Source organism: Malaclemys terrapin, chromosome 11 (assembly GCF_027887155.1).
Source record: "Malaclemys terrapin pileata isolate rMalTer1 chromosome 11, rMalTer1.hap1, whole genome shotgun sequence".
Classification (NCBI taxonomy): domain Eukaryota; kingdom Metazoa; phylum Chordata; order Testudines; family Emydidae; genus Malaclemys; species Malaclemys terrapin.
The window spans coordinates 44,438,238-44,465,000 of NC_071515.1; the positions used below are offsets into that span (position 1 = coordinate 44,438,238).

Genomic DNA, 26,763 nt, shown 5'->3' on the forward strand with positions numbered 1-26,763 from the left:
GTTAAAGTCTGATCTCATTTCCTAGAAGAAAAAAGAAGATACACACAAAATTGGAGAGAGAAGAATAGCAAAGAGAAAATGCAGCTTCTGTCTCTGGTGTTGCTTCTTGCTTGCAACCTCACTGCTGGAGAAACACAGACATAACGCACGGTCTTAGCCACTCCAGAACCGGGAGTACCAGCATTGTGGTGTTGAGGGCATTGCTTTTAGTTGCCTCTGCCTGGTCACAGATGTATAGCAGTGTGCAAAATACACAGTCTTGGCCAGCTAACCCAGATTCTTATTAGATAGAAGGAGAAGGATAGGAAAGAGACATATGGGGGTAATGAGACAACTCAGGTTCACCTAGGATTAGTTAGCTCATTGGGTGACTGGGAGGCAGTTAATTAGGCAGGGAAGTACCTGGGCAAGATAAAAGGAGGCTTTTAGGGAGTGGAACAGTTCCTGGAATATAGAAATAGAAAACTCCTACAGGGAAAGCTTCCAGGAATCCGGTGAGGGGTCTAGGGTTGCCAGGCATCCAGTTTTCAACCGGAACGTCCGCTCGAAAAGGGACCCTGGTGGCTCTGCTGAGTACCGCTGACTGGGCTGTTAAAAGGCTCCCTGCGGCTCCTGGAAGCAGCCGGCATGTCCCTACAGCCCCTTGGCGCAGGGGCGATCAGGGAAGTTCCGTGCGCTGTCCCCGCCCCGAGTGCTGGCTCCGCAGTTCCCATTGGCTGGGAATCGCAGCCAATAAGAGCTGTGGGGGCAGAGCCTGCAGATGCAGGCAGTGCAGAGCCGTCTGGCCGCCCCTGCGCCTAGGAGCCAGATATGCTGGCGCTTTCAGGAGCCACAGGTAGACAGGGCAGGCAGGGAGCCTGCCTTAGCCCTGCTGCACCACGGACTGGGAGCCGCCTGAGGTAAGTGCCGCCTGGCTGGAGCCCGCACTCACTTCTGCACCCTAACCACCTGCCCCAGCCCGGAGACTCTTCCTGCATCCCAAACCCCTCATCCCCAGAGCCCACACCCCCAGCTGGAGCCCGCACCCCCTCCAGCACCCCAACCCCGCCCTAAGCCCGTTCCCGCACTCCGAACCCCTCGGCTCCAGCCCAAACTACTCATCCCCAGCTCCACCCCAGAGCCTGCACCCCCCAGCTGGAGCCCTCATCCCTCCCGCACCGCAACCCCCTGCCCCAGCCTAGTGAAAGTGAGTGAGGGTGGGGGAGACCGAGGGAGGGAGGGAGCGGGGACGGAGTGAGAAGGGGCAGGGCAGGGGCCGGATCTCAGGGAAGGGTGTTCGGCTTTGTGCAGTTAGAAAGTTGGCAATCCTAGAGGGGGCACACTAGCAAAGGAACCCAAGAAAGAATGCTCCTGGGTGGAAGAGTTTTGGAAAGGAAGGGACTATGAATGTAAGTCTCAGGGAAACCTGGCTCCTATGAAGGACTGCATCAGGCAACTGCAGAAGCCCTGGAAAAAAAGAGAAATTATGTGCTGTCCTGAGAAAGGGTCATTGTGGTTTGGCAACCGTAGGTACCATGACCCTGGAGGCATGATCCTCCCCCAGCTAGTGACAAGAAGTCCCTGACTCCAGGGAAGGGTGGGTCACGAAGGCCTCACCATAAGGGCCGGCTCCAGGCACCAGCTTGGCAAGCAGGTGCTTGGGGCGGCCACTCCGGAGAGGGGTGGCAGGTCCAGCTATTTGGTGGCAATTCGGCGGACAGTCCCTCACTCCTGCTCGGAGCGAAGGACCTTCCGCCGAATTGCCACCGCAGATCGCGATCGCAGCTTTTTTTTTTTTTTTTTTTGGCTGCTTGGGGCGGCCAAAACCCTGGAGCCGGCCCTGCTCACCATTAAGCAATCTTGGACATAACTGAGGTTTGGCAGACTCAGGTTGACTCAGCCTCTGCCCAATCCTGCTAGAAATGCTGAGGGGAAGGCCTGTTCATAGGATGTTCTGCCTTTGGGGTTGAATAAATTAGACCCCTGAAGGGGCTCTGATCAATATTCAAGCCTCATTGGACTTATTAAAACTCTGGGAAACTGAAGCAGGGATCCAATGGTAGTGCTGACCAGGCTGCCAGAGGTGCTGTAGGATTGAGAGCCCCCATTACACAGCCACTCCTTTTATCTTGCCTGGGACTGATGTCAGGCTTACAGGCCTATAATTACCTGAGCCATTCCATTTACCTTTTTTATAAACTTGCAGAAATGGTAATATTCCTTTAAATAGTCTGTGATCGCTGTAGCAGTGCGCACAGCGTGCTCTGTTCCAAAAGCCAGCCAGAGGCAGGCAACAGTATTCTATATACCTAGGCTTTTCTTGTTATCTATGTTTAAATGTAATGTGCTCCCTTCATGGTAACCTTCAGTGGGTGGGTTTCATTTCTGAGAGGGAGAAGAGAACCCCCTGGGAGCAGAGAGCTTCAGGAGCACTTCTGTTACATCTCTTCCTTGGTGGTAAGCACTACTGGTAACGTTAGTGGAGGCCTCTTTCGTTGATAGAATACTGGCTGCCAAATGATGGCTTTCACTCTGCCTGGATGTTTGACTGTATCTGTTTTCACAGGGCTGAACTAGTCACAAAGTTTGAGATCTAAAAGATATGTTGGTAGGGTCCTTGGGGATATTTTATCTTCTTTTGGACCACTAAGTTGGGATTGGGGTTGGCAGTAACATTCATGTATAACAGGTGGTCACTTAAAGCAGCAAAACACTAAATAGGTGTTTGCATGGGTGAGTGGGAGACAATGTAATAGTTGGGCATTTACTCATTGCCCTTGAGTAATCAAACTCCTTAGGGTTGTCTTTGTTTGGAATAGACTGTTAGGATAAGGTTAATCCTACAAAGGCAATTTCCTGCATTTGTGGGGCATATGTATTGGTGGATCTTAGACCTTCTCATCTTCATCTGTTTGTGCATCATTCCTCTTTTTCCCAGAGAGTACAGTAACTCCTCACTTAAAGTTGTCCCGGTTAACGTTGTTTCGTTGTTATACACTGCTGATCAATTACGGAACATGCTCATTTAAAGTTGTGCAATGCTCCCTTCTAAGGTCGTTTGACAGCCGCCTGCTTTGTCCACTGCTTGCAGGAAGAGCAGCCTGCTGCAGCTAGCTGGTGGGGGCTTGTAACCAGGGTAGACCGGCAGCTCCCCCATCAGCTCCTCCTATCAGATCCCTGCTCCCCTAAGTTCCTTGTGCTGCAGCCGCCCAGCAGGCTACCAATTGGCAGTTCAGCTGTCCCTCCCCCCACTGCCATGTGCTGCTCCTGGCCTCTGCCTTGGAGCTGCTCTCAGACTCCTGCTTGCTGTGCAGGGGGGAAAGGTGGGGGGGGCTAATGTCAGGGTTTCCCCCTCCCCCCTGCTCCTGCACCCCACTTACCCCTTCTCCATATAGAGCAGGGAGGGGACACCCACGGAGAGAGACAGAGAGCTGTCTCAACTTCCTGATCCACTTAAAAAGGCAATGCACTTAAGAGTGGGTCAGCTTACTTAAAGGGGCAGTGTGCATCTCTCTCTCTCTCTCTCTCTCTCTCCCACACACAAGGTGTGTGTCTGTCTCTGTCTGCTATGCTACTCCCCTCCCTCATGTTCGTGCTGCCTTGTGTGAGAGGGTACATTAACAACAATGTGTTAACCCTTGAGGGCTCAGCTGAGTGCTAGTTCATCATTTAGCAGCCAGGCATTCCCTGGGAAATATCCCTCCCTCTTCAACCCTCTAACTTCACCACCTCAACCAAGCTTCACAATCATCATAGCTGTGAACAGTATTAAATTGTTTGTTTAAAACGTATATTGTGTGTATAGCTATATAATATATAACTTTTTGTCTGGTGAAAAAAATTTCCCTGGAACCTAACCCCCCCATTTACATTAATTCTTATGGGGGAAATTGGATTCACTTAACATCGTTTCGCTTAAAGTCGCATTTTTCAGGAATATAACTGCAACGTTAAGTGAGGAGTTACTGTATTATTTTCATTTTACTGGTACTTAAGAATAAATACATGAAAAACAATAAAGAAAACCTTTTCTCGCCCACTCAGCTGACAAGATCTTCTCAAACCGATGTAAATGGAAAAGATTTCTCTTGTCATTTCTGATGAGAGAAATGTTATATTTTGTTAATGTTTTGAGGCCAGGGCAGCATTACACACTTGGGTAATTCCATCTTTCGTTCATTTTTAAGTTTTACTGAAAACTGCACCTCCAGGAGCAGATGTAGCATCCCAGTTCAATAGATGCACCATATTAAACTGCTGAGGGGGCAAGGACTAACCACAGCAGTACCCTCTGCCTGAGCACCACAACCCTAATCCCAGCCCAGTGTGGAGGGGAGAGGCAGACAGGGCCCAGGAAGTGAGTTTTGAGAGTGAGCCTGTCCCACACTCACCCCAAAGCCGGAGCTCCTGCTCCACGGGGCTGGGCCTGGCTCCCTACTCTGGGAGTTGCAATCTGGCACATGGAGTTGCAGAGCCACTCAGGTTTGTCCCAGCCATGACAGAGAAACAGCTGGGCCTGCACCACATCTCAATGCCCAGAGCGTAGAGCTAGGACCAGTGCCCTTGGAGAGGATCCAACACTGCAGCGTGAATGAGGGGCAAGCTTGCTCTCCAGATCTCATCTCCTCTCCCTTCTCCCCCTCACGTCAGGGCCTCCCTTCCACTCCACAGTGGGCTGGGAGAAGTGTTTTGCACCCTTGGTTTCACAATTTCTGTGGCTGCAACTGAACCCATGCTAAACCTGCCCCCCGTGCACCCCTAAAGAATTAGAAACATGGAGCTGTGTGAAGAAAAGGGACTGCACCAGCTGTCTGTATAGAAAGGAAATTTCAAAGGGCCTCCTCTGGGCGCTTTGCAGGAGCTTGAACACCAGTTTTGGGCTCTTGGAAAACACAGGAAATTTTCTAAACACAATGTGGGGAGTTCTTTGACAATGTGCTCTTTTATATATATATAAAGGGTTGCTTACTGTAATTTTATAGTGCACATTTTAACCCTTTAAGATCTTCTCCCCCATCTCAATGGGTGTATGTATAAATGATTAGACTGGCAGGGGAAAAACAACCCCTGGGGTCCTGAGAGGAAGGGAAAAGGAATGGCAGGTTCAGCTGCTAGAGAGCCTTCTCCCCATCACCCCTCAGGAGATTATCCCTGGATGAGTGGGGGGAGGGAAGAAGGAGAGATTTCTCCCCCTTTCTCTGCTACCCATTGTCTATGGGGAAAAGGGAGAGTTTGATTCTCATGCATCCCCACCCAATACCTACCCAGCTGTATGGGAAGCCCTCAGACTACCTAGCAGCCATTCTGCTGCCCCGCCCTCTCTACCTTGTAATGGAGGTATAATTTGAATTAGTTTCTAAGATTCTGTGGGACTGACTGATTGCTAGTTTTGGGGGTCAAGAAGGAGTTCCTTCCTCAGAAAAGGATTGACGAGGTTTGTGGTGGGATTTTCTGCCTCTCATGACGCATCCTGGAGGCTCTGTTTAAGGTTAATGAATAAGAATAGTGTTTAAAAGTTATGATTTTGTAATTTCATTGCAATTGTGGGTGAGAGGCTCAAAGGGGCCATCTTTCAGAGGTAAACGTTGACTGAGAGAGACCCAAGAAATGTCAGGCATGGACCCTCTTAGCCTTGTGGAAGAAGGGTGGGCCTTAAGTCTTCACAGACTAAGGTACCCTTCATGTGTACCCTCATTCTCCTCCTGGGGCAGAGTGAGAAGATTCAGAGGTGGGGAAAATAATTGGGGTTATGCTGAAGAGACCAACCCCAAATATTGGCTATTTGGTATGAGATCATTTAACACGTCCCTTAACTCAAGTAAATATCTGGTATTTTGTGGGGGTTTAGCTCCATCCATTAAAGTTCATAATTAATAAAGTTTCAGCTTTCCACTTTGAAATCCATCCCTCTGTCTGTGTTTCATTTTCCTGCATGTCCTGATCAAATATGTTTTAAAAATTATCTCAGAAATGAAGGAAAATAAATGCAAATTGTGCAGCTATGGAATCTCCTCATCACTCTACTTCCCTTCTCACATCTTCACCACTGAACAGAGACACTACTGTACATACTAGTGTGATTTAAAATGTTTGTACTTATAGTGCCTTTAATTCTATGGGCCATCTACTTAAGATTACATGTATATAATATCTGTTACTGGTTTCCATTTCCACTATATGCTTTTCTTTCTTCCTTTATTCTCTCATCTCTTATTTCTCTTTCAATTTCTATTTCTTTTTATTAATTTTTTTTTCTTGCTAGAGGTTTCCACCCTTTCTGTATTTCTCTACCCTTCCTGCTCCTCCAACCCCTGACTTCTATCCCTCACTTCTCCTGTCTGCTTTTCTTTTGGCATTTTTGTACTACTTTCTTCCAGGTGTGCAACTTTTTCATTTAATTTTCCCTCCTTCATTTTCTCTTCTAATTCATTAATTTTCTTCTCTCCTGTGCCCCCTAATTTTTTTCTGCCAATATTTCTTTCCCCTTTTCCCTTTTTCTGCAACCCATGCTTTTTTTTTTTTTTTTTTTTTTTTTAGTCTCCTTTCTCAGCGCTGCTTATCGCTCCCTTCCTATCATCTCTTGCTTTCTCACATCTCTGCCATTCCTCATCTCTTGCTTCTTTCAAAATGTATTAGGTCTGGCACTGATCCTCCAACCTTCCTCAAAGGCTGCCTCATCATTTCCACATAGCCCTGCCAACCAATGGGTGGAGACTGCAGATGTGCTCTACTGCTTGCCCAAACACACATTTAAACAATGTACCTACTAAAATCTGAAAATTATTTAGCAGCATAAAATATGCAGGATGTGCAGTTTTATTGTGCACTCATTTTTCTGTGCCCATGCTTATTTTTAAGCTGCTTTTTACTATGTTTGTTAAAAATACTTTGTTAATTCTTCACTTGTAAACATCTTTACTGAAGAAAATGCTAATATACAGAACAATTGTTTAAATGAAAGAGAAATATGAAGAAAGTATTGCTTTTGTTAACTGTAAAGAGAGTAAGTGATGCACAGGTAACTTTAGGAACCATATATTTTGGTAATGCAGAGCTCTTATCTGCAATACATGGAGCCAATTTTTATTTGTTTAGGTCCTGATTCTGCAGCTCTTTCTTCCATTGACTTCAAAAAGTCTACTTGTGAATATGCAAGTGAGTAATTACTTCTCAGTATGAGTAAGAGTTGCTGAATTGGGCCTTTTATAATTAACAGTATGTTCCCTGAAGATTCTGCAGTGGGACCACTTTCCTTTTCATAATTAATAAATATCAGTTGCAATAAGACTGTATCGGCAAGCCCTCCGATAAAATACTTTGGGTAAAAATTGATTAAACAGCTTCTAGAACTGAGAAATTATTTCGTCTTATATATAGTTGGCTTATCAAGAATGAAATAGGTGCCTTTGAAAATGATCAAACTTCTATTTTAAACGCTGAATTGAGTTACATTTAAATTGTTTTTAAATATTTCATATTTGCATATACTGATGCTGGCATAAGCAAAATAAATATTACTAAATAAATAATATTTTTCCTGGATTGTTCTAACATGTTCATCTTTTCTTTTTCTGTTTTCTTTTAGCACTTTCTTATGCAAGAGAATAAATGGTAATTAAAATGAGCAGGATGAAAAGATGGAGCAGTCAGTGCTTGTACCACCAGGACCTGACAGCTTCCACTTCTTCACGAGAGAATCTCTTGCAGCTATTGAACAACGCATTGCTGCAGAAAAGGCTAAGTATTCCAAACAAGACCGTAAAGATAATGATGAAAATGGCCCAAAACCAAATGGTGACTTGGAGGCAGGAAAGTCACTTCCATTTATTTATGGTGACATACCTCCAGGAATGGTGTCCGAGCCCTTGGAGGATCTGGACCCATATTACATCAATAAAAAAGTAAGTATTTATTATCAAGCATGTTTCATTGTCACTTTCATAAAGTAATGCTTGGATTTTTTTCATCATGTACATAATGTGTAATTTACATAAAATGTACAAGAGAGCTCTGTGTTATGTAACATACCATATGTATGCAACTGGTACTCCACTGTTTAACAAAGTGTGTGGAGATGGTTTTAGCTGAGCATCATAAAAAGGAACAGGATATGTAACAAGTGGAGGAAGTATTCATAGTCAACAACTTACATGTATTTCCCTCTTCCAAAAAATTAGTAAATAGAAGAACACTTAACAACTGAATGCTAAAAAACTGTCTCAATCTAACCCATGTATTTTGACCACGCTCATCACCATGGACTCATGGTACTGTGAGCATCTTAATTTGCATGATGAGCTTGGGACTGCATATATATATAATATATATATACACACACACAATTCTATGATTTTGTGGAGATTAATGTTGTGGGTAGAGGGATAGCTCAGTGGTTTGAGCATTGGCCTGTTAAACCCAGGGTTGGGAATTCAATCCTTAAGGAAGCCAGTTAGGGAACTGGGATAAAAATCTGTCTGGGGATTGGTCCTGCTTTGAGCAGGGTGTTGGACTAGATGACCTCCTGAGGTCCCTTCCAATCCTATGATTCTATGAAATCCATGGCAAAATACTATTGGGATCTCTGATGCAGGATTGAGCCCCTAGTAATTTGTGTATTATTCTGTTCTCTCTTTTCTTTGTAAATAGCAGAGCATTTATACTGAACCTGAAAAATAGCTGACACCAAGCTATTGTGAGGCTGCTGTGCATAATACAATACACATAAATATTTCCTATTAATATTTTCAATAGGGCTGTCAAGCAATTAAAAAAGTAATCGTGATTAATTGCACTGTAAAATAATAATAGAATACCATTTATCTAAATATTTTGGATGTTTTCTATATTTTCAAATATATTTATTTCAATTACAAAACAGAATACAAAGTGTACAGTGCTCACTTTATATTTATTTTTTATTACAAGTATTTACACTGTAAAAAAATCAAAAGAAATAGTATTTTTCAATTCATCTAATACAAGTACTGTAGTGCAATCTCTTTATCATGAGAGCTGAACTTACAAATGTAGAATTATGTACAAAAAAACTGCATTCAAAAATAAAACAACGTAAAATTTTAGAGCCTGCAAGTCCACTCAGTCCTACTTCTTGTTCGATCAATTGCTCAGACAAACATTTGCAGGTGATAATGCTGCTTGCTTCATGTTTACAATGTCACCTGAAAGTGAGAACAGGCATTCTGATGGCACTGTTATAGCCGGTGTTGCAAGATATTTAACGTGCCAGATGCACTAAAGATTCATATGTCCCTTCATGTTTCAACCACCATTCCAGTGGACATGCGTCCATGCTGATGACAGGTTCTGCTCGATAACAATCCAAAGCAGTGCTGACCAACACATGTTCGTTTTCATTATCTGAGTCAGATGCCACTAGCAGAAGGTTGATTTTCTTTTTTGGTGGTTCGGGTTCTGTAGCTTCCGCATCAGAGTGTTGCTCTTTTAAGACTTCTGAAAGCATGCTCCACATCTCATTCCTCTCAGATTTTGGAAGGCACTTCAGATTCTTAAACCTTTGGTGGAGCACTGTAGCTATCTTTAGAAATCTCACATTGGTACCTTCTTTGCGTTTTGTGAAATCTGCAATGAAAGTAGTCTTCAAATGAACAACATGTGCTGGGTCATCATCCGAGACTGCTATAACATGAAATATATGGCAGAATGCGGGTAAAACAGAGCAGGGGACATACATTTCTCCCCCAAAGAGTTCAGTCACAAATTTAATTAACACACTTTTTTTAACAAGCGTCATCAGCATGGAAGCATGTCCTCTGGAATGGTGGCTGAAGCATGAAGGGGCATATGAATGTTTAACCTATCTGGCACGTAAATACTTTGCAGTGCTGTCTACAAAAGTGCCATGCAAATGCCTGTACTCACTATCTGGTGAGATTGTACATAAGAAGAGGGCAGCATTATCTCCTATAAATGTAAACAAACTAGTTTGTCTTAGTGATTGACTGAACAAGAAGTAGGACTGAGTGGACTTGTAGGCTCTGAAGTTTTACATTCTTTTGTTTTTGAGTGCACTTATGTAACAAAAAATCTACATTTGTAAATTGCACTTTCATGACAGAGATTGCACTATGGTACTTGTATGAGGTGAATTGAAAATTTTATTTCTTTTGTTTATCATTTTTACAGTGCAAATATTTGTAATCCAAAATAATATACACTTTGATTTCAGTTATAAAACAGAATACAATATATATGAAAATGTAGAAAAACATCCAAAATATTTAATAAATTTCCATTGGTATTCTATTGTTTAACAGCGCAATTAAAACTGTGATTAATTGCAATTAATTTTCTTTTGTTAATCATGTGAGTTAACTGCGATTAATCGACAGCCCTAATTTTTAACATTTAGACAACCAGATCTTCTATATACTTAAAAGGAGCAGATTACAGACCTATTAAATTGGGTGCTTGTATGAGCAGGTGTTTCTCCAGGTTATTGCAGATTTGAAACTGGCAATTACATACAATCCTTACCTTATTTGGTATTCTGCACCTGTCTTGATAGAAAACACCTAGAAGTATATTTGCTTTCTGAACTATTTAGGAGATGTATGGTATAGATCAAGAAACACACGAGTAAGCAAAAAATAGCAGAATGAGACCTAAAGACAGCTATTAGGATATTTCTGTTGGACTTTGCACATACGGCTAGCCTTAAAATATTCTAGAGTCCTTGCAGGATTTCTCTGTTACACTGCCTACACACTCAGTATAGAGGCAGCAGAAAGCAGCTTTATCCCCAGCAATGTGAAGCTTTCTAAAAGACATTAGCTACAGTATCAGTTGATTTGTGATGTTTCCAATTTATCACTGTAAATATTAGATACTGTGGTGATGGGGAGCGTATAAGTACCAAGATATGTAATTTTAAAGAGTGATTTTTGACTTTTCACAAAGTGCAGTATTTTAAGTGTGTGACTTGGCTTACTAAATTTTATATTACAATTCTACTTTGACTTGATAAAAATAAAGTGGAAATATGGTGTCAGAACAATATTTTTACTTCAGACCAATCTTTGATGCCACTGAAAGAGCCATTCTGTGCCATTCACACTGTATTAGATTGAGAGAAATTTTCTTTAAATTGCTGGCCTCCTTTTACAGAAATCACATATTTTATCTTTTTAAAAGTGGGGTTCTTTTTGTCTCACTGATTTCCATGTAAAATCTGCAAGTAAAGTGATATACCTGAGTGACCCACAATTCATTGTAGGCTCTGGCAATCAAGCAGGTTCCCAGCCAATGGGAGCTGTGGAGCCGGCGCTCGGGGTGGGGACAGTGCGGAGAGCCTCCCTGGCCGCCCCTGCACCTAGGGGCCACAGGGATATGCCGGCTACTTCCGGGAGCCGCGCAGAGCCAGAGAAGGCAGGTAACCCCACTGCACCGCCGACTGGACTTTTAACAGCCCGGTCAGCGGTGCTGACCAGAGCCACCAGGGTCCCTTTTCGACTGGGCATTCCGGTCGAAAATTGGACACCTGGCAACCCTAGCTCAGGGCCAGCAGCCTCTGTTTCCCCATCTCCATAAGGGAAGTGACACTAGAAGGGCAGCGCACCAAATGGATGACCATGGTTGAATTCGCATAGCCCACACCAGCAGCCACACCTCTGACTGTGGTGGGGGGCACAAAGACACAGCATGGACACAGTCAATAGCAGAGTGCACAGTAAGGAGCCTACAGGCCTAGCTTCCTGCCCCAGTGTCACCTCTATTAAAGCCCCATGTCCTCCTGAAATTCCAATTTATATCCCACGCTGAGACCTCCCAGAGAAACAGAGACCTCTCTGGCCCATGTACATGCCATGCAATAGAGATGGGTGGAACATCTGGAGAGCCTATCTTTGAGAGACCCAGAAGAGGCTTATATGGGAGAGGGAGACAAATAAGACGAGCATCTTTAAGGACAGGGAGATAGGTAGCCACCAGAAATACATTTTGGAACAGTCTGTCAGCCCAGTTTTGCTTCCCCATCTGAAGCAGTATTATGGGGACAAACTCCCAAAGGGGAAAGAAAAGAATAATATCATCCCTTCTCCTCTTCACCGAGGGCAGGAGGGCAGATAATGCTCAGAACCGGTTCCCCTGCTCATCTTCACAGAGTGAAGCACAGTGGATAATCCTCAGCACCCAGGTCCCCTGCTCACCCTCACAGAGTGCAGCATGGCAAATCCATACAGAAAACTCCAGGCCATAGACGTGCACTGAATCCTCTAGTCATACATACCCAGACCTCCACAAAGGGAATACTTCCTCTTTCAGGGAGGAAGGCCAGCCATCCTAATTGAAGTTAGGGAATCAAATAGTAAAATAGATATTTAAAAACCAAACAGACAAACAACCTCAAGAGGAAACACTCTTTCAGGCCAGAATGTGCTGAGTATTGTGAAACAAGGTAAAAGAGGTCTGCAGCTACTGTAGGCAAGCTATACAGACATTCCCCGGGTTACGCAAGACCTGACTTACGCAAATCCGCACTTATGGAAAAAGTTCCCTAAGCTAGAAATAGGAGGGGTTTTTGTTTGTTTGTCTGTTTTGGGGTTGTTGTTTTTTTTGCGTAATGGTCGGAGATACATTTCCAACTTACGCAAAATTCGAGTTACGCAAGGTGTTCCAAAACAGAACGCTTGTGTAAGTCGGGGAGCATCGGTAGCTATATATCCCTCCTGGTGCATCTTGGGAAAGAGTAATAGAGGGATAAATTTCCTGCAACACCTAAAAGATTGGGAAAGTATTGGTCTACCATCCCCTAGCTGCTGTTGGAAGTCACCATGCCCTAGCTACTGGGCTGTTGTTTCCAGCTGCCACGGTGGGTCCCCATGCCCTAATGTTCAGGCAGTAAGGAGCCTCTTGGACCACTATTTATTTATTTCTATACTAGCCTCCCACCTCAGCATCCATTTTATAAGCCCAGAAAATTCCTGAGTGTGCATCAGTTAACGTGGTATCACTACTGGAGACAAAAATGGCTATTTTCTCTGGTGGTCAGGGGTTTGGTGTTTCTAACGGGGGGAATATTTTTACTGAAAAGAGTAGCCTCCTCACTATACAGGCCCTTCACAGGCATCCAAGTCTAGGTAGGCATTGTCTTAGCCCCGTCCCATGAAAGCTTCAGGCCAACAAAACCAAAATACCCAACCAATATGAATAGTTGTCTGACACCCTAAGTGCCCTGGGATGCTTTCACAAGCAATGCTAACATGAATGGGAGATTGCAAGTGTGGACACTCTCAACTGAAAAATCACATGGTCTAAAGGCTTCTCCCAGGAAAGAAGAGTGGGGGAGGCGGGGAGGAGAAGGAAGTGGTCAAATCTGTTTCTTGCAGGTATATGGGGCTGTGGTTCTTGGGATCAGATGTTCAGACAAATCAGTCCCTAGCTATTTTAGTGATACAATGGGAAACTTTATGGAAAGCTGAGGTTATTCAGTCATTAGAAAAATCGACTTGCAATCCTGACTCCTATCAGATGCTATAGAAAAGAGTACAGGTCATACGGCAAGTTGAAGCAGTTTGTGAAGTACAACAAGAGAAAATATCTTTTTGCAAATGGTAGGTAGAGCCAGTTCTACTGACTCAGAGCTATCTGCAGGTTTCCCAACCAGCCATATTTGGAATTAAAACCCTGAATTGTTCCATGCTCTTTCAATTTGAGACCAAAAGGTCTTCTTATAGCTTTGATCAAATGAGGTCAGTGGATGTTGCCCAGAGGAGATACCCTGTACTGTGCGAGAATTTCAGGAACAGTTTTGTCCCAACCCAGTTTCTGCATCCCATGGAAAAGCCATGACATGAATCTGCCATAGACATCCTCTATTTCAGATCAGAGCATTACAACCCACTCCCCATTCTATTTCTAGCTTCAGAGAAGCAGAGATAAGTAGAGCAGGGCTTAGTCTGAAACATATAGATAAGTTCCTAAAGGATCTTGTCTTCAAAGAATACCCATCTTACCATCCTCAATCAATCATTACCATTTGATCTTGCATTACTCCTAGGGCTTCTCTTCAGGATCATGGTAGCTATAATATTGGCTTTAGAGAAGGAAATTAGCTTACCTTGTTTTGGACAATTTTTCTGATCAGGGCTCTGTACAGAAAAATGAAGAAAACACACAGTGATGTAGTTCCTGGAGTATCTTGGATTCAAGACATACACAGATGCACAGTGCTAGAGAAATCAGTCACAGATGTGGGCTGAGGAATCATATTATCAGGTACAAGGTCTTATTTCAGAAGAATGTTAACTTGAGATGAAAATAGCTGTAATGGAAAACAAGTGATGTCACAAAAACAAAAATCCAATTTTTATTAGAGCTATTGGGAGTTCTGATCACATACAGAGCTTCAAGGATCCAAAGTTCATATGATTCAGTAATTCCAGGGATGCCCTCAGTATCTTACCCTATCTCATCTGTTAGCAGAGATCTAGCTCTAATTGTATAATCTCTGCTCCCACAACTGTTGAATGCAGAGAATCAGAATTTAATTTTGAAGGGATCTTCCTGACACAATTCAGGAAATGGGTACCAGAAAGAGAGAGCATAGCATCAACCCACTGGAATACAGTGATTCATTGAGGTCTCAGAGAACTGCTCCTTCCATGGAAAACAGACCAGTCCTGGTTGCAACAGTCAATGTATCTTGATAGTGTTTTCATAATCACTAGGGAGAGCATGGTCAGCCCTACTCAAGAGAGAAATTCTCCTGTCCTGGGTGGAGAAAAGTTTGCTGTCTCTGTCCACCAAGGAGGAGAGGTATACCAAGCCTTACACAGCAGAAGTTGGATTAGCAGAATGGCCACTACACACAGAAATATCTTACTTGTAAATCAATTTGTTGGGCTGGTGATTGACCTCTTTGCATCTGGAAACAGTAAATAAAGTGCCCTGTGGCCTCTGTGTCAGGACCTGGGATGCATGGTGGTGAATGATATCTAACGAAGTTGGGCAAGGTCTCTATTATATGACTTCCCACCTTTTCCACACAATAATACATAAGATAGGAATGAGAGAAGCAGTGATATTGTTTATGCATTTCTGACTGAAGAGACTATGGCTTTCAGGCTTGACTAAGCATCTTCAGATATCTGTCTCACTGAGGAGATCTGCTATTGCAAAATCAACCCTCTATGTGGGACCAGACCGGATTAAAATGAATATTTGGATGAAGTGATTATTGCATTCATGGACCCCAAAAGAGAAGCCACCAAATAGAACTCGTTCCATTGGCTGCTGCAAAGTCCATAGTTCAACCACCATGTTAAACCATTCCTCCAGAATGGCTTTATTGTGGTCAAAAAAGGGTCAGGTCTCTGTAGTCCAAGGTTTTCAACATGTTCAAGAAAAGGAAGCATTGTACAATCCCTATCTTAAATGCTTTGTTACAGTCTTGATCGTATTCCAAACCCACAAGGTCACAGAGAACAACATTAGAACCTCATTCTGTTCTTCACAGCACTGCCCAGGTTGAATCCCTGCAGGAGGTATTGTTTTACCTATCCATGATTAGGTCTTCTGAGGACTACTATCACCAATCAGATGTGGGGGGGTTTTTTATTTGAAGTGGGGAGCTTTCTCTAATGAAACCCACTATTGTACTGTTAATTCAGAGAGGTAGTTCTTACACCTGTCATAGCAGTCGTTCTCCAAATATATTCAAGAAATATTCCTCCTTTGGTTAAGCATCAAAGTCCAGTCCTTAGGAGCACAGAGAATCTCAGGGCAAAGTAGTCTGGTATCCTATATTAAAATTTGTTAGACACCACATGGCCATCAATATATAAATTCACAGAATTCTGCATCTTGTTCATCCAGGCTTAGCCAATACTCTTTCCTTTCTTTTGGCAGAAGTTTGGGAAGATGGAAGTGATATTTATATATAGTGTACCTTGTTTTGGTTGTCTGCATTTACAGGCTGATCCTGCTTCCTGCTGTGGAGGCATACTGGTATGAAAATTCCATTGTAGCAAATCTCTGGACCTTAGCACGAAGAAAAATGGGAGAATTTATTCATCTTTACCTGAAAATTTCCCTTCTTAGAATAATAAGGTCTATAGATCTGGCCCACCCAGGAAACAAATGCATCATCCAGAAGAGAGATGGAAATTGTTGAGGTTTGTTGTCATTAGATGGAATTTACCACACACTGAAGTAGGAGACATTGTGCTTTTTCCTCAAAGTATATTTAACACAATCTGTAATTAGGAAAGTAGATTTAAATTATCCTGGCTGTGGGAGTTATTTCAGTTATAAGGCGCTTCAAGGAGCGGGGGATTCCCCTGCTGCCAGCCGGTGATTTAATTCTGCCCCCAAACTGCAAGCAGATGGATGTACCCATTATAGCAGACCTATGAACTTCACTTCACAAAGAAAGGAAATTTTCAGCTAAGCACAGATAATTTTTCCTACCTACAGAGCCATTCTGCAAGTTGGAACAGCATTTTAAACTTAGCAGAAAACATTGTTTTGAGGGTTGACATAATATCACAGTCTGATATAAACTGACAAAACAGGCAAGAAAGAGTTAAGACAACCTTAATAGAGTTCTTGGTGGGTTAGGTTGCCTAGTTGTTAGAACCCTTAGTATTCCTCCCAGAGAGCTGATCTTACAGTCCTGGTCCTCCTTTAATCAGAGGTGCAGTGAGTTGAATGGGTGGTTTGAGTCCCTACTATAGTGGTAGCGGAGCCCAGGCCATGCCAGTTGGCTCTGACCCAGAACCCTAGGAGGGTCAACAGTGTCTGGTCCTCTAAGATACCCCTGAGTTACCCTCCTTGGGTCACTTCCTACCACTGCTTTGCTCTCCCCGCTTTCAGTCCCAGATAAGGTGAAAAGAAAAGCTAACCAAATCATCAGCTCCAACTGGGCTCAGCATATAGTCTTATTCCCTCAGGGAGGCTTCTCTGGTGCCCTTGTCAGGAGCCTTCAGGGTGTAGGTCTGCCCTCCGCCCCCTTCCGAGCTGGGCTGCTCCCTTTTCAACCCCTTCTCCAGCTGGAGCATGTTCTGCACGGGTGGAGTACCTGGGCCCAGGACTGTCCTTTAACCCCTTCCAGCCCAGTGTGGGGTTTTTCTACCCCATCACTCAACTACTCTGTCATCAACACGCACAATTGTCCCTAAGTATTGCCACTTATACACAATGTTCTGAGATGTCTTCAATAGCAAGGCAAAATTAGGTGAATTAAAGGTGGAATGGCTGCCTTAGTGCTGAATGTAGTGCTCTTATTAGTTTCATCCTATTAGCTTGTCCATGATTGCCCTGATGTAAAAGTTTTGCAGTGCTCTCATTGTGCTACACACATACATTTATATTGACCCATATTAAAGAATAGCTCTTTCCTGACTGTCTCTGCAGCTTCTCCCCCCGACACTTGTCTCTCTTATCTATCTATCCTTACTGTCCAGCACTCATCTCCTTCCTGGTCTGGCTGACACAGATATACTTTCTCACACCAGAGCTTGGCTCCTGTTAGTATATCCAACTAGTCCAGTTCCCTGCCATCAGCTGTCCCTCACACAGTGTTCTTCGTATCCTTCTCATGCATTTGCCTGTTCCCCCATTGCTCCGGCACCCCCAACCTCCACCAATCCTCCTTTGTCTCAAGGTTCCTATTATCTTCTCCATCTCCACACTTTTTCCCCACTGTCATTACCCTTCTAACACCATGCTGCCCATACTTGGTTGCGTTATATTCTTGCCTTTATCACAGTTCAGAACATATTCCACAGTGCTTCAAAGTTTCCTCTGCAGTGTTTTAAAATTTTATTAAAAAAAACAGTTTTGCAAAGGATAGCATTTGAGCTTTCATATAATTTGGCATGGAATAATACAGGAATATAGTCACAACTAAAATTTATATTAAATTTAAATATGCAAATTGATCTGGAGACAAATTCATCACTCAGGTAAGTCCATTAATATATAGAGAAAGCAAGGATTTAGGAAAATAGTGAAAAAAAAACAGAAAAATTGGAATAAGATAAACAAAATGGGCAGGCATGTTGGGTCTGATGGTTTTTTACTCTTTCTAAATGATCTTTTATTCAAAATGTACCACAAAAGACAACATTTTAATATCGGATAATCTGAAATTGGACTCTAAAGACACAAATTTGACAGCCTCTATTTGATCTTAGAGTGTCTAGTCATAAACACACATCTGATTGTATAATAAATTACATTTTTATTGCAGATAGCTTAATTTCCAGCAGTCATACACCTGCAAAAGTAACTCACTTCAAAGTAGAATAGAGTACATAGGTGAATACCCATATCTGTTGTCCATGTTCAGGTAGCGGTATTCATTAACCTTTGTGGCTAATTCTAAAGGGCTATATTGTCCTTGGCTCTTGTGCAGATGGGTAAAAATGAGGGCTTAAAGATCCTTTCCATCTTATGTGTCCCCATTTCTGTGTAAGAGAAAATCAGTCTCTGCACTCTGGGTACAGAAGTGACTCCCTATTCGTGCTCAGGTGTGCAAACCAAACTCAGCAAGGAAAAGAGCTCAGGCCTTGCCACTAGACCTGGAGAAAAGAGCACCCTGCACTACCTTAAGGTGCACAGTGCAACCTGCTGATGATCCTCATGGGGTTGTGAGGCTCCACCCGGCCCCCAATGTAGGCCTGTGCAGAAACAACAAAATTTGGCCCTAATGGTTTTACACTGTAAGGATTGGCTAGTTTTCTGGCTTATAGCCTAATTGCTGTGGCAAAGAAGAGGGGGAAGAGTGGTTATGTCCGAGTTCTTGGGAAATGTAGTCTCATCTCACTTCTCTCTTACTAGAAATCCCATCTTAGGCTGGGAAGCAGCAGTGGGGTGGTGTTTTCATACGAAACTGAGGCCAGAAGTGGAGAGAAATCTGCACAATGTTGTCACTGCATCTTAGTGACAGAGGCAGCCTTCAGCTCAGAGTGTTGAGGTGGCTTTTCCAGCAGCTGTCAGGATGTCTAGGGAGGTGTCTCATTGGAGGCTGAGAGGTGGGTCTCCTGCTGCAGCAGAGGGACAAGAAGAGAGCGACAGAAATCAAATTTTTGTCTTGGCTTATAAGTCACAGGATCAATATACCTATTTTGAGGACTTTAATGGTAAATCACAATGTTTCTTTCATTGGGGAAATAAATGAGTGATTGATGATTGAAGGGAGAAAATGGACATTTTTTGAAATGATGGGGCCTTGATTCTGATCTTGGAGCTGCATATGCATATCTTCAAAAAGTGGAACGATACATACACTTGAGGAGTATCAGCAGCTTCCACTCAAAACTGTAGCTTTGGCAAGATAGCGTTATTTTTAGCAGTATCAGTAATATGCCTGTGTTCAAAGATTCAGAAAGATTCAAAAAAGGATGTGAGTTAACTAAATGAGGGTGGTGTATTCTCCTTACATGCAAAGTCAGCAGTGTGTGTGATTTAAATATATATTTACATATATGTCAGCTAGCTTATAACTACAAATACAGAATCTAGCACATAGAGACATCATTTGGATACATGATAATCTGGAGGTTGTGATTCCATAGTAAATGCTTTTTTGCTGTTTAGCAAAGACATTAGAAACCACCCCTCAATGTATTTATGGATTATAAATGTTTCAGGTAATCTCTTAACTCAGGCTTTAAAACCTTGTGCCAAATAAATGTGTTCCTCTTTGGCTACTTCATTATTTTAAAAATTTTCATCCATGCCTATACCATCTGTTGCTGCTGTTTGAAGACCATCAATATCTGAAATCTATTACTGGAACTATAAGGTGAAAACACAGCCCAGATTGTTCCCCATTGTCCTTAGCTCCATATCTGAAGGGATTCTCTACACACAGTCTCCTTTTCTCCATGCAGAAGTGGGGATCAGATGCCTCTGTGGTACACGCCTTTCCCAGACACGTATGGTTTTGGGCCCACATAGAGTGGGAGACATGGAGTAGGGGTGGGCCGAGAGAAGCTGGCAGGATGGGTGCAGCTCCAATAGAGGGCACTACTCAGGAATCAGAGTAGAGTGGGGTGTATTGCCAGGGGCCAGAGCCACAGCAGGGGATCTTCTAGGTTTGGGGCAGCTTTCCACAAGTAACAACCATCACTTCTCCCCTTGAGTCAAACAATTGGTGTTAATGTCAATGATGGATCCTTCGCAGAGATTTTCAAGTAAAATAAGTCCCCTCCTATTATCTGGCCCATGATTTGGTGTGTGCGTGCGCTGTGGTAAGGCAATGAAGAGAGAAGGATTCTGGTATTTAGGGAAAAAGTAAACATTTAGTTATAATCAGGCTATAAAATATTCAGTAATTTTTTAATTCACCACTTCTGCACCTTACTTTATGTACAGGTGACAGAGACAAGTGTGTAAATGTGTATTTAATAAAGCCCCTATTTTTTTAAGACCAAATGTGGTATCCTTACAGCAAATGTTATCATATATAGCAGGTAAGTCATGGGAATACGTTTTCTTTCCAAATAAGGATGTAGAAATATGATTTTCTCTGAATTATCTGTAGAAATGTAATGTAAGACTTTGTCTATTCTTTAAAAAAAGATTTTTGATTTTAAAACATTAATGCAGAATGCAAGCATTTAAACTGCTCTTTCTTTCTTTCTTTCTTTTTTCAGACTTTTATAGTATTGAATAGAGGGAAGGCAATCTTCCGATTTAGTGCCACCTCTGCCCTGTACATTTTAACTCCTTTCAATCCTCTTCGAAAAATAGCTATTAAAATTTTGGTACATTCATATCCTTTTCAAGTGGTTGGTTCAAAATGTTTCTCTTTAAAAATAACATTGCACAATTGTTTGTTTCATTATAAATATAAAATCCTTGCAGGTTTTTTTTAAATTTTATTTTACAATATAAATTTTATAGCAAAGTTCTGTAGAATTTAATAGAAAATTACAACCTTCCTATAGTTTTTTTTTTAATTATCCTTGGAATTTCAAAGATCATTATATTCCTTCAATAGAAATCTATGGAATAATTCAAAAAACATTTAGAAGGGATAGCATAATCCTGAATTCTGTAGGTTTTTAGAGTCATTTCTCTGGAATCCTGTTAATTTAATTATTATTAAAATCTATAGCATTTTTACAACAGGGTGGCTGCTGTATAATTTTGACATTCAAGTACAGTACATATTACTGATCCTCTTCTGTAGTGTGAATTACTAGTACACAAAGAACTTTTATTTTTTAAAAGTTGCTAAAAATAAACCTTGTCTCCGAATTCCGAATAAGCCCTCAGTTCTGCAAACACTTGAGCTGTGTGTGCCACTTGACACATATGCATAGCAAACTCAATGGAATTACTTGTGTGAGTAAAGTTTCACACCTGCTTAAGTGTTTGCAGGATTGGGGTTTAAACACCTGATCCAATTTACACAGAAGTCAATGGGAACCTTAATGAGTGCTGGATCAGGCTTATAGTGCTCCATTTAACAAAATATATTGTAGTGTTTCATGGGGCTCATCTACACAGCAGCATATTGCAGTGTATGGAGATGTGAATTGTAGATCACACTAACATGTTGTGCTCTAACTGCCCTATATAATTCTCATTAATGTAGTCTGGGACTCCTTCAATGCAAACTAAATACCTTTTAGTTCATGCGAACAGGGTCTACACAGGACAGTTAGAGTGCAGCATGTTAGCATGCTCTAAAATTCTAGGGTTACCATATTCTGTACCTCCAAATGGAGGACACTCCACGGCCCCCGCCCCCAGCCCCGCCCATACCCCCTCCCCAACCCCGCCCCCTCCCCAAAGTCTCCGCCCCCTCCCCTGCTTCCCGCGAACATTTGATTCGCGGGAAGCCTGAAGCAGGTAAGGGGGGTGTGGGGGGGAGGAGGCGCAGCCCAGGCTGGCCCCCCCGGCGGCTCCAGCCTGGGTCGGCTCGGGCCCTGGGGTGCCGGCCCCGGCCCACCACCCCCGGCCCGCCCAGCACTGCCGGCCCCCGGCGGCCCAGCGCACCCCCGGCCCGGCTCCCCGGCGGCCCGGCTCCCCGCGGGCCCGGCCGACCCGGCTCCCCGCGGGCCCGGCCGACCCGGCTCCCCGCCGACCCGGCTCCCCGCGGGCCCGGCCGACCCGGCTCCCCGCCGGCCCGGCCGACCCGGCTCCCCGCCGGCCCGGCTCCCCGCGGGCCCGGCCGACCCGGCTCCCAGCCCGGACCCCGGCCCGGCACCGCGCCCCCGGCTCCCCGTCCGGCCCCGCGCCCGGCCCTGCACTGCGCCCCTGGTTCCCGGCCCGGCACCATGCCCCCGGCCCCGCACCGCCGGCCCCGGCCGAGCACCACCCAGCCCTCCCGATTTTCCCGGACATGCCCGGCTTTTGGGGATTTCCCCCCGGACGGGGATTTGAGCCCCCAAAAGCCGGACATGTCCGGGAAAATCCGGACGTATGGTAACCCTATAAAATTCTCACTCCCATAGTCCAGACTGTGCTGCCATACAGGGAGAGGGAGTATTTTGTTTGTGAATTTTAGAGGCAGGAGAATTTCTGAGCACCTTTTAAATTGTTTCTCCTAAACCTGTAATCACAGAAATAATTTCAGATCCCATATATTTTATATACCTGTATGCAAAGAGTAACTGTCACTTATGCCTTTAAATATATACAGGCGATATACTACTGGTCTGACTCACTGGTGGGGTTACTTTATCTGAGCCATAAGGAGTAGTAGATAGTAGGTTCTCTGGGCTCACTTATATAAATGCAACATATTAAAAGCAGCACAGGTAGTGATGCATGTAGCTAATGTTGTTTGATACTTTTTATTATAAGACTCTGTTTTCAGTTGTTTATAACTTTACCAGACTTAAACTGTTCAGGCTGAAAATTTCCATGCCACGTGTCTGCCTCAGGGTGAATATTTCTAAGAATGAGGTTTGGGAAAAAATATGTTGTTTCACCCATTTTGGGAAAAAATCTTACAACTGTTGCATTGAGAAGTTCTAGCACCTCCATGGCTTGGAGAGGGTCATTGAACTTGGTTGTGAGCTGGTCTTTGCATCAGGAATGTGCCATTTGCTGTCCCCATGAAAAACTGCTCAAATTTGGCCAAGTTATAAAGCTCTGAAAATGACAGGTCCACATAGAATATAACAGCTTTTGCTGCCAGTTAATCTCTGAGCACAAGTGGTAGAAGGCTGTGCTATATGGATCTAAAGAGCCCAACCCTACTGATGTCTCATGTGCAGGGCAGTATGGTTCCACACGGTGGAATCCGTCATATATGGTGGAATTGATAAATCCATACATATATGGTCACACACGCACACTGCATTTAAAGAACATTTCTGAGGTTGCAAGGCAAACACTCAATTTAGGGAATGTCTGTACAACCTTAATTAGACCCCCTTGTGTATATACATTATGGTATAGTCTTTAATTACATGATCACAAGCTATTTTTTTGTTCAATGCTCAGGATAAATGGTGGTTACCGAATGGGTAGCTCTTCAATATTTTTTATCCGCATCGTTGAGTTTATGCCTGCATGCGTTATTTAGTGCCAAGCAAGCCCTGCAGTGAATACAGAATTACTAATTTCCTCCTGAGGGTTTTTTTTGTAGTGCTCTCATTGTGTAGCACCTTAGTTCTTTACAAATATTATTGAATTTCATCTGACAACACCCTTGTGAGTGGTGGTATTGTTATCCCCATTTTACACATGGGGAATTGAGGCACAGAGATTAAATTTAGAATCATCAAAGGTGTCAGTTTTGATTGCGCAGTTTGAGAAGCCTAATGCCTGTTTGTTTGTTTTTTTGTTCAGAATACTGAGCATTTTATAGCACTTTTCGTTCAGAGCAGGGTTACCATTGACTTCAGTTGCAATTATGAATACTTAGCACTTCTGCAAATCAGCCCCTAGGTGTCTCATGTTAGGTACCCAGAAAATATGAAACACACAGTGCTACCTATGAAATTTTTGGTTTATGTGACTTGCTGAGAATCACATAGAAACTCTGTGGCTGAGGCAAAGATAGAAGCCAGTTCTCTAGCATGCTATTCAGCTTCTTCAGTCAAGAGATCATCCCGTGGAGTGTGCGCTGGGATAGAATCAGGGCCTCTGCCTCCTTTGTTGCATAAATTGTAAGGTGTGTGATCCTACAGACAACAGCCTCATTCACTGTGAAGTCCTCCTTCACACCCAGAGCACAGTCTGTCCTGTGCACCAAAGGAGTTGCACAAGCAACCTTGGCTCTGGCATTATCTAATTTTTGAGTGTCTGACTTTGCAACCTTCACATTCTTTTAATGTAGTTTTTTTATTTTTTATTGTGATCTCTAATAAGTTCATATAGCTTATGTCTAACTATATAAAAATAGTTGTGCCATCCTGACCATTTTATTTCTTTTAAAATCAGTTTAGCATCACTGATCTGATGAAAATAGAAATTAAGTATTCCATTGATTTGAATGAGGTTCCTAAATATTGCTAAAATAGAATATTTTATTCTATACGTAAAAAGGAATGTATACTTAGCATTAATAGTATTGTGTACTTAATTATCTGCCCCATACTATGTTTTAAATATATTGATACATTGGAGCCTAGCATTCACAAGCCCTTTGAGACTACCTCCATAAAAAGATATCAAAGGAGTTTCCTGAGCATGTTAACTGGAATTCCTGGTATCTATCTGTACAGTGTGTGTGAGGGGTATTCCAATGGTAGCTACATTTGATATTCTGAGTCACAGAATAACAGTTATGCTATGCTGAGATTGTTTGATAATATGACCTTCAAAATTAATGAAGTAAGCCAGTCAATAGTATTGAGACTCACTGATGTCAGTGGGAACTGGGCAGCTAAGTTCCTATGCATGACTTGAATGTTTACTCTGAAAGGTATGGTCATTCTTTACTGATTTTGATCACTTCAGGGAAAATGGTCAGGAACTACTAACAGCAGTACCAATGTACACATCAATCTAGTGCATTAAGATACTACTTTTCATATTCCCCTTTGCAACTACAGAGTGAAGTTTAGTCTGTGTTCAGAGCCTAAAAATGAGTTCAAAAGCAAAAAAAATTAGCATGTAATTTAATTTTAAATTGCAAATCATATTTGGGCTTTTTGGATACAAATGTATTTGTAAAGTGTTTTTATACTTACAAACAGATATATCTATCATTAGCTTAGGGTGACCAGATAGCAAGTGTGAAAAATAGGGACACTTTTTTAGGGCAGAGAGGGGGGCAGCTAGAGGATATGGTTGCCTAAATAAAACAGAGCCTCTAATATCAGGATGATCCCAATAATATTGGATGTCTGGTCACCCTACATTAGCTCCTTTGATGAACTGTTTTGTAGGAACATATCTTTTATAAAAGATGAATAGAGGTAAAACATTTTCCAGAGTAAGTTTGGCACAAAGTCTAGCATTTTGTAGCTTATGGTGCCATCATGTGGCAATTTTACATCACTTTCCTGTTTGTTGCTTTAGTCTTTAACTTATTGTTAAACGCTTGGATAAATATGCTGAATGTTTAGTATCAATGGAAGTGAAAAACTTATAACACTACATAGAATCAGTAATTCTGCAAACACTTGTTGCCTCAGTCAAATCTTCTCTTTTTGTAACATTGCTGAGCATGTTGTAGTGAGGCAGCTGCAGTCATGTAGCATACTCAGGTTTCCTTAACCCCAATCAGTTTGAGTTGTAGGCCTTAGTGTAGTAGGGATGCTACACTAGTTGTTCTGGTTGATGATTGGGATGAGAATCAGGTTGCCATGCTGATTCATACCAGTCTTTCAGTGGCTTTCCTTACCATTGACCATAAGATGGTATTGAACTATAGTGTGGGTAGAATAAGTCATACTTCCATGAAAGTTCTTTCTTACTTCCATGAAAGTTTTTTCTTACTGGCTTCTGATGGTTGTCTGTCTGAGAGGTCACAGAGAATAATATTGGGCATTTGCTCATCTGCCCCAATGGGGTGATCTCTTTCTGTTGGGGTTCCACAGGAGCTCATCTTCCCCGACGTGCTCTTTCTCTGTCAGGGTTCAGCTTATATTCTGCTGCCTTCCTCTAGTTCAAAATCAAATTCTAGGAGAGTTGTTGAGGAAACATAGGGTACAATGTCTTCATCAAGTGGATGACAGTGCTGTAATAATGCTTATTTGATTGTGAGAGTAAATGGAATACTAGATATTGGTTATTTTGGCTTATTTGGTGGAGTAAACAAATAGAGTTTATTCACCATTTGTTACGTAGATTTGCTACCTGATGTGGTGTTGTATTCCCAGCTGCTTCTAGTAGCAGCAATAACTAAATACCGTTTTTATTTGTGCTCAGTGATACTGTTGAGACCTTTTCTTTTAGATGTGAGTCTTGCTACAGTTATCCAGGGTTCTAGGTCCCTTAGAGACACTATCTTTATGCTCATGTTATACCATGACAGTTCAGATCAGAGGAGATGCACAAGCTGACAGCCTCCTGATTTCACCACAAAGGAGCTGCAGGTAACGTCTTCTCAATGAGGAATCCTCAACTTTGGAACTTCCTTCCTCCCTTGGTCCAAGAGAACCTAGTTCTCTGACTTTCTGAGCATCCTGCAAGACCTGTCTTTTCGCTCAAGCTATTGAATTGTTAGAGAAGATTCCAGGGGATTCAAGTGGGATGGGGCGGAAGTTGCTATTTATTACTGTCAACAAGCTGTTGGGATGAGGAGAGTTCATTACTTAATATTGTTATGATTTGTTACTGTTTTTAGTGTGCGCAAAGCACTGGATAGGGACAGTGTTAGAAAAATGAGTT

At 42.7% G+C, this 26,763-nt stretch overlaps 1 protein-coding gene across 1 annotated transcript in view; it reads left to right on the forward strand.

Annotated features, from left to right (window-relative positions):
- LOC128845543 (sodium channel protein type 1 subunit alpha) overlaps positions 1-26,763 on the forward strand; it is a 177,588-nt gene that overhangs the window by 56,718 nt on the left and 94,107 nt on the right. The window contains exons 2-3 of the mRNA XM_054044345.1: positions 7,565-7,880; positions 20,619-20,737. Coding sequence (XP_053900320.1) covers positions 7,617-7,880; positions 20,619-20,737 — 383 coding nt within the window. The 5' untranslated portion in view covers positions 7,565-7,616. The remainder of the gene's footprint in view (positions 1-7,564; positions 7,881-20,618; positions 20,738-26,763) is intronic.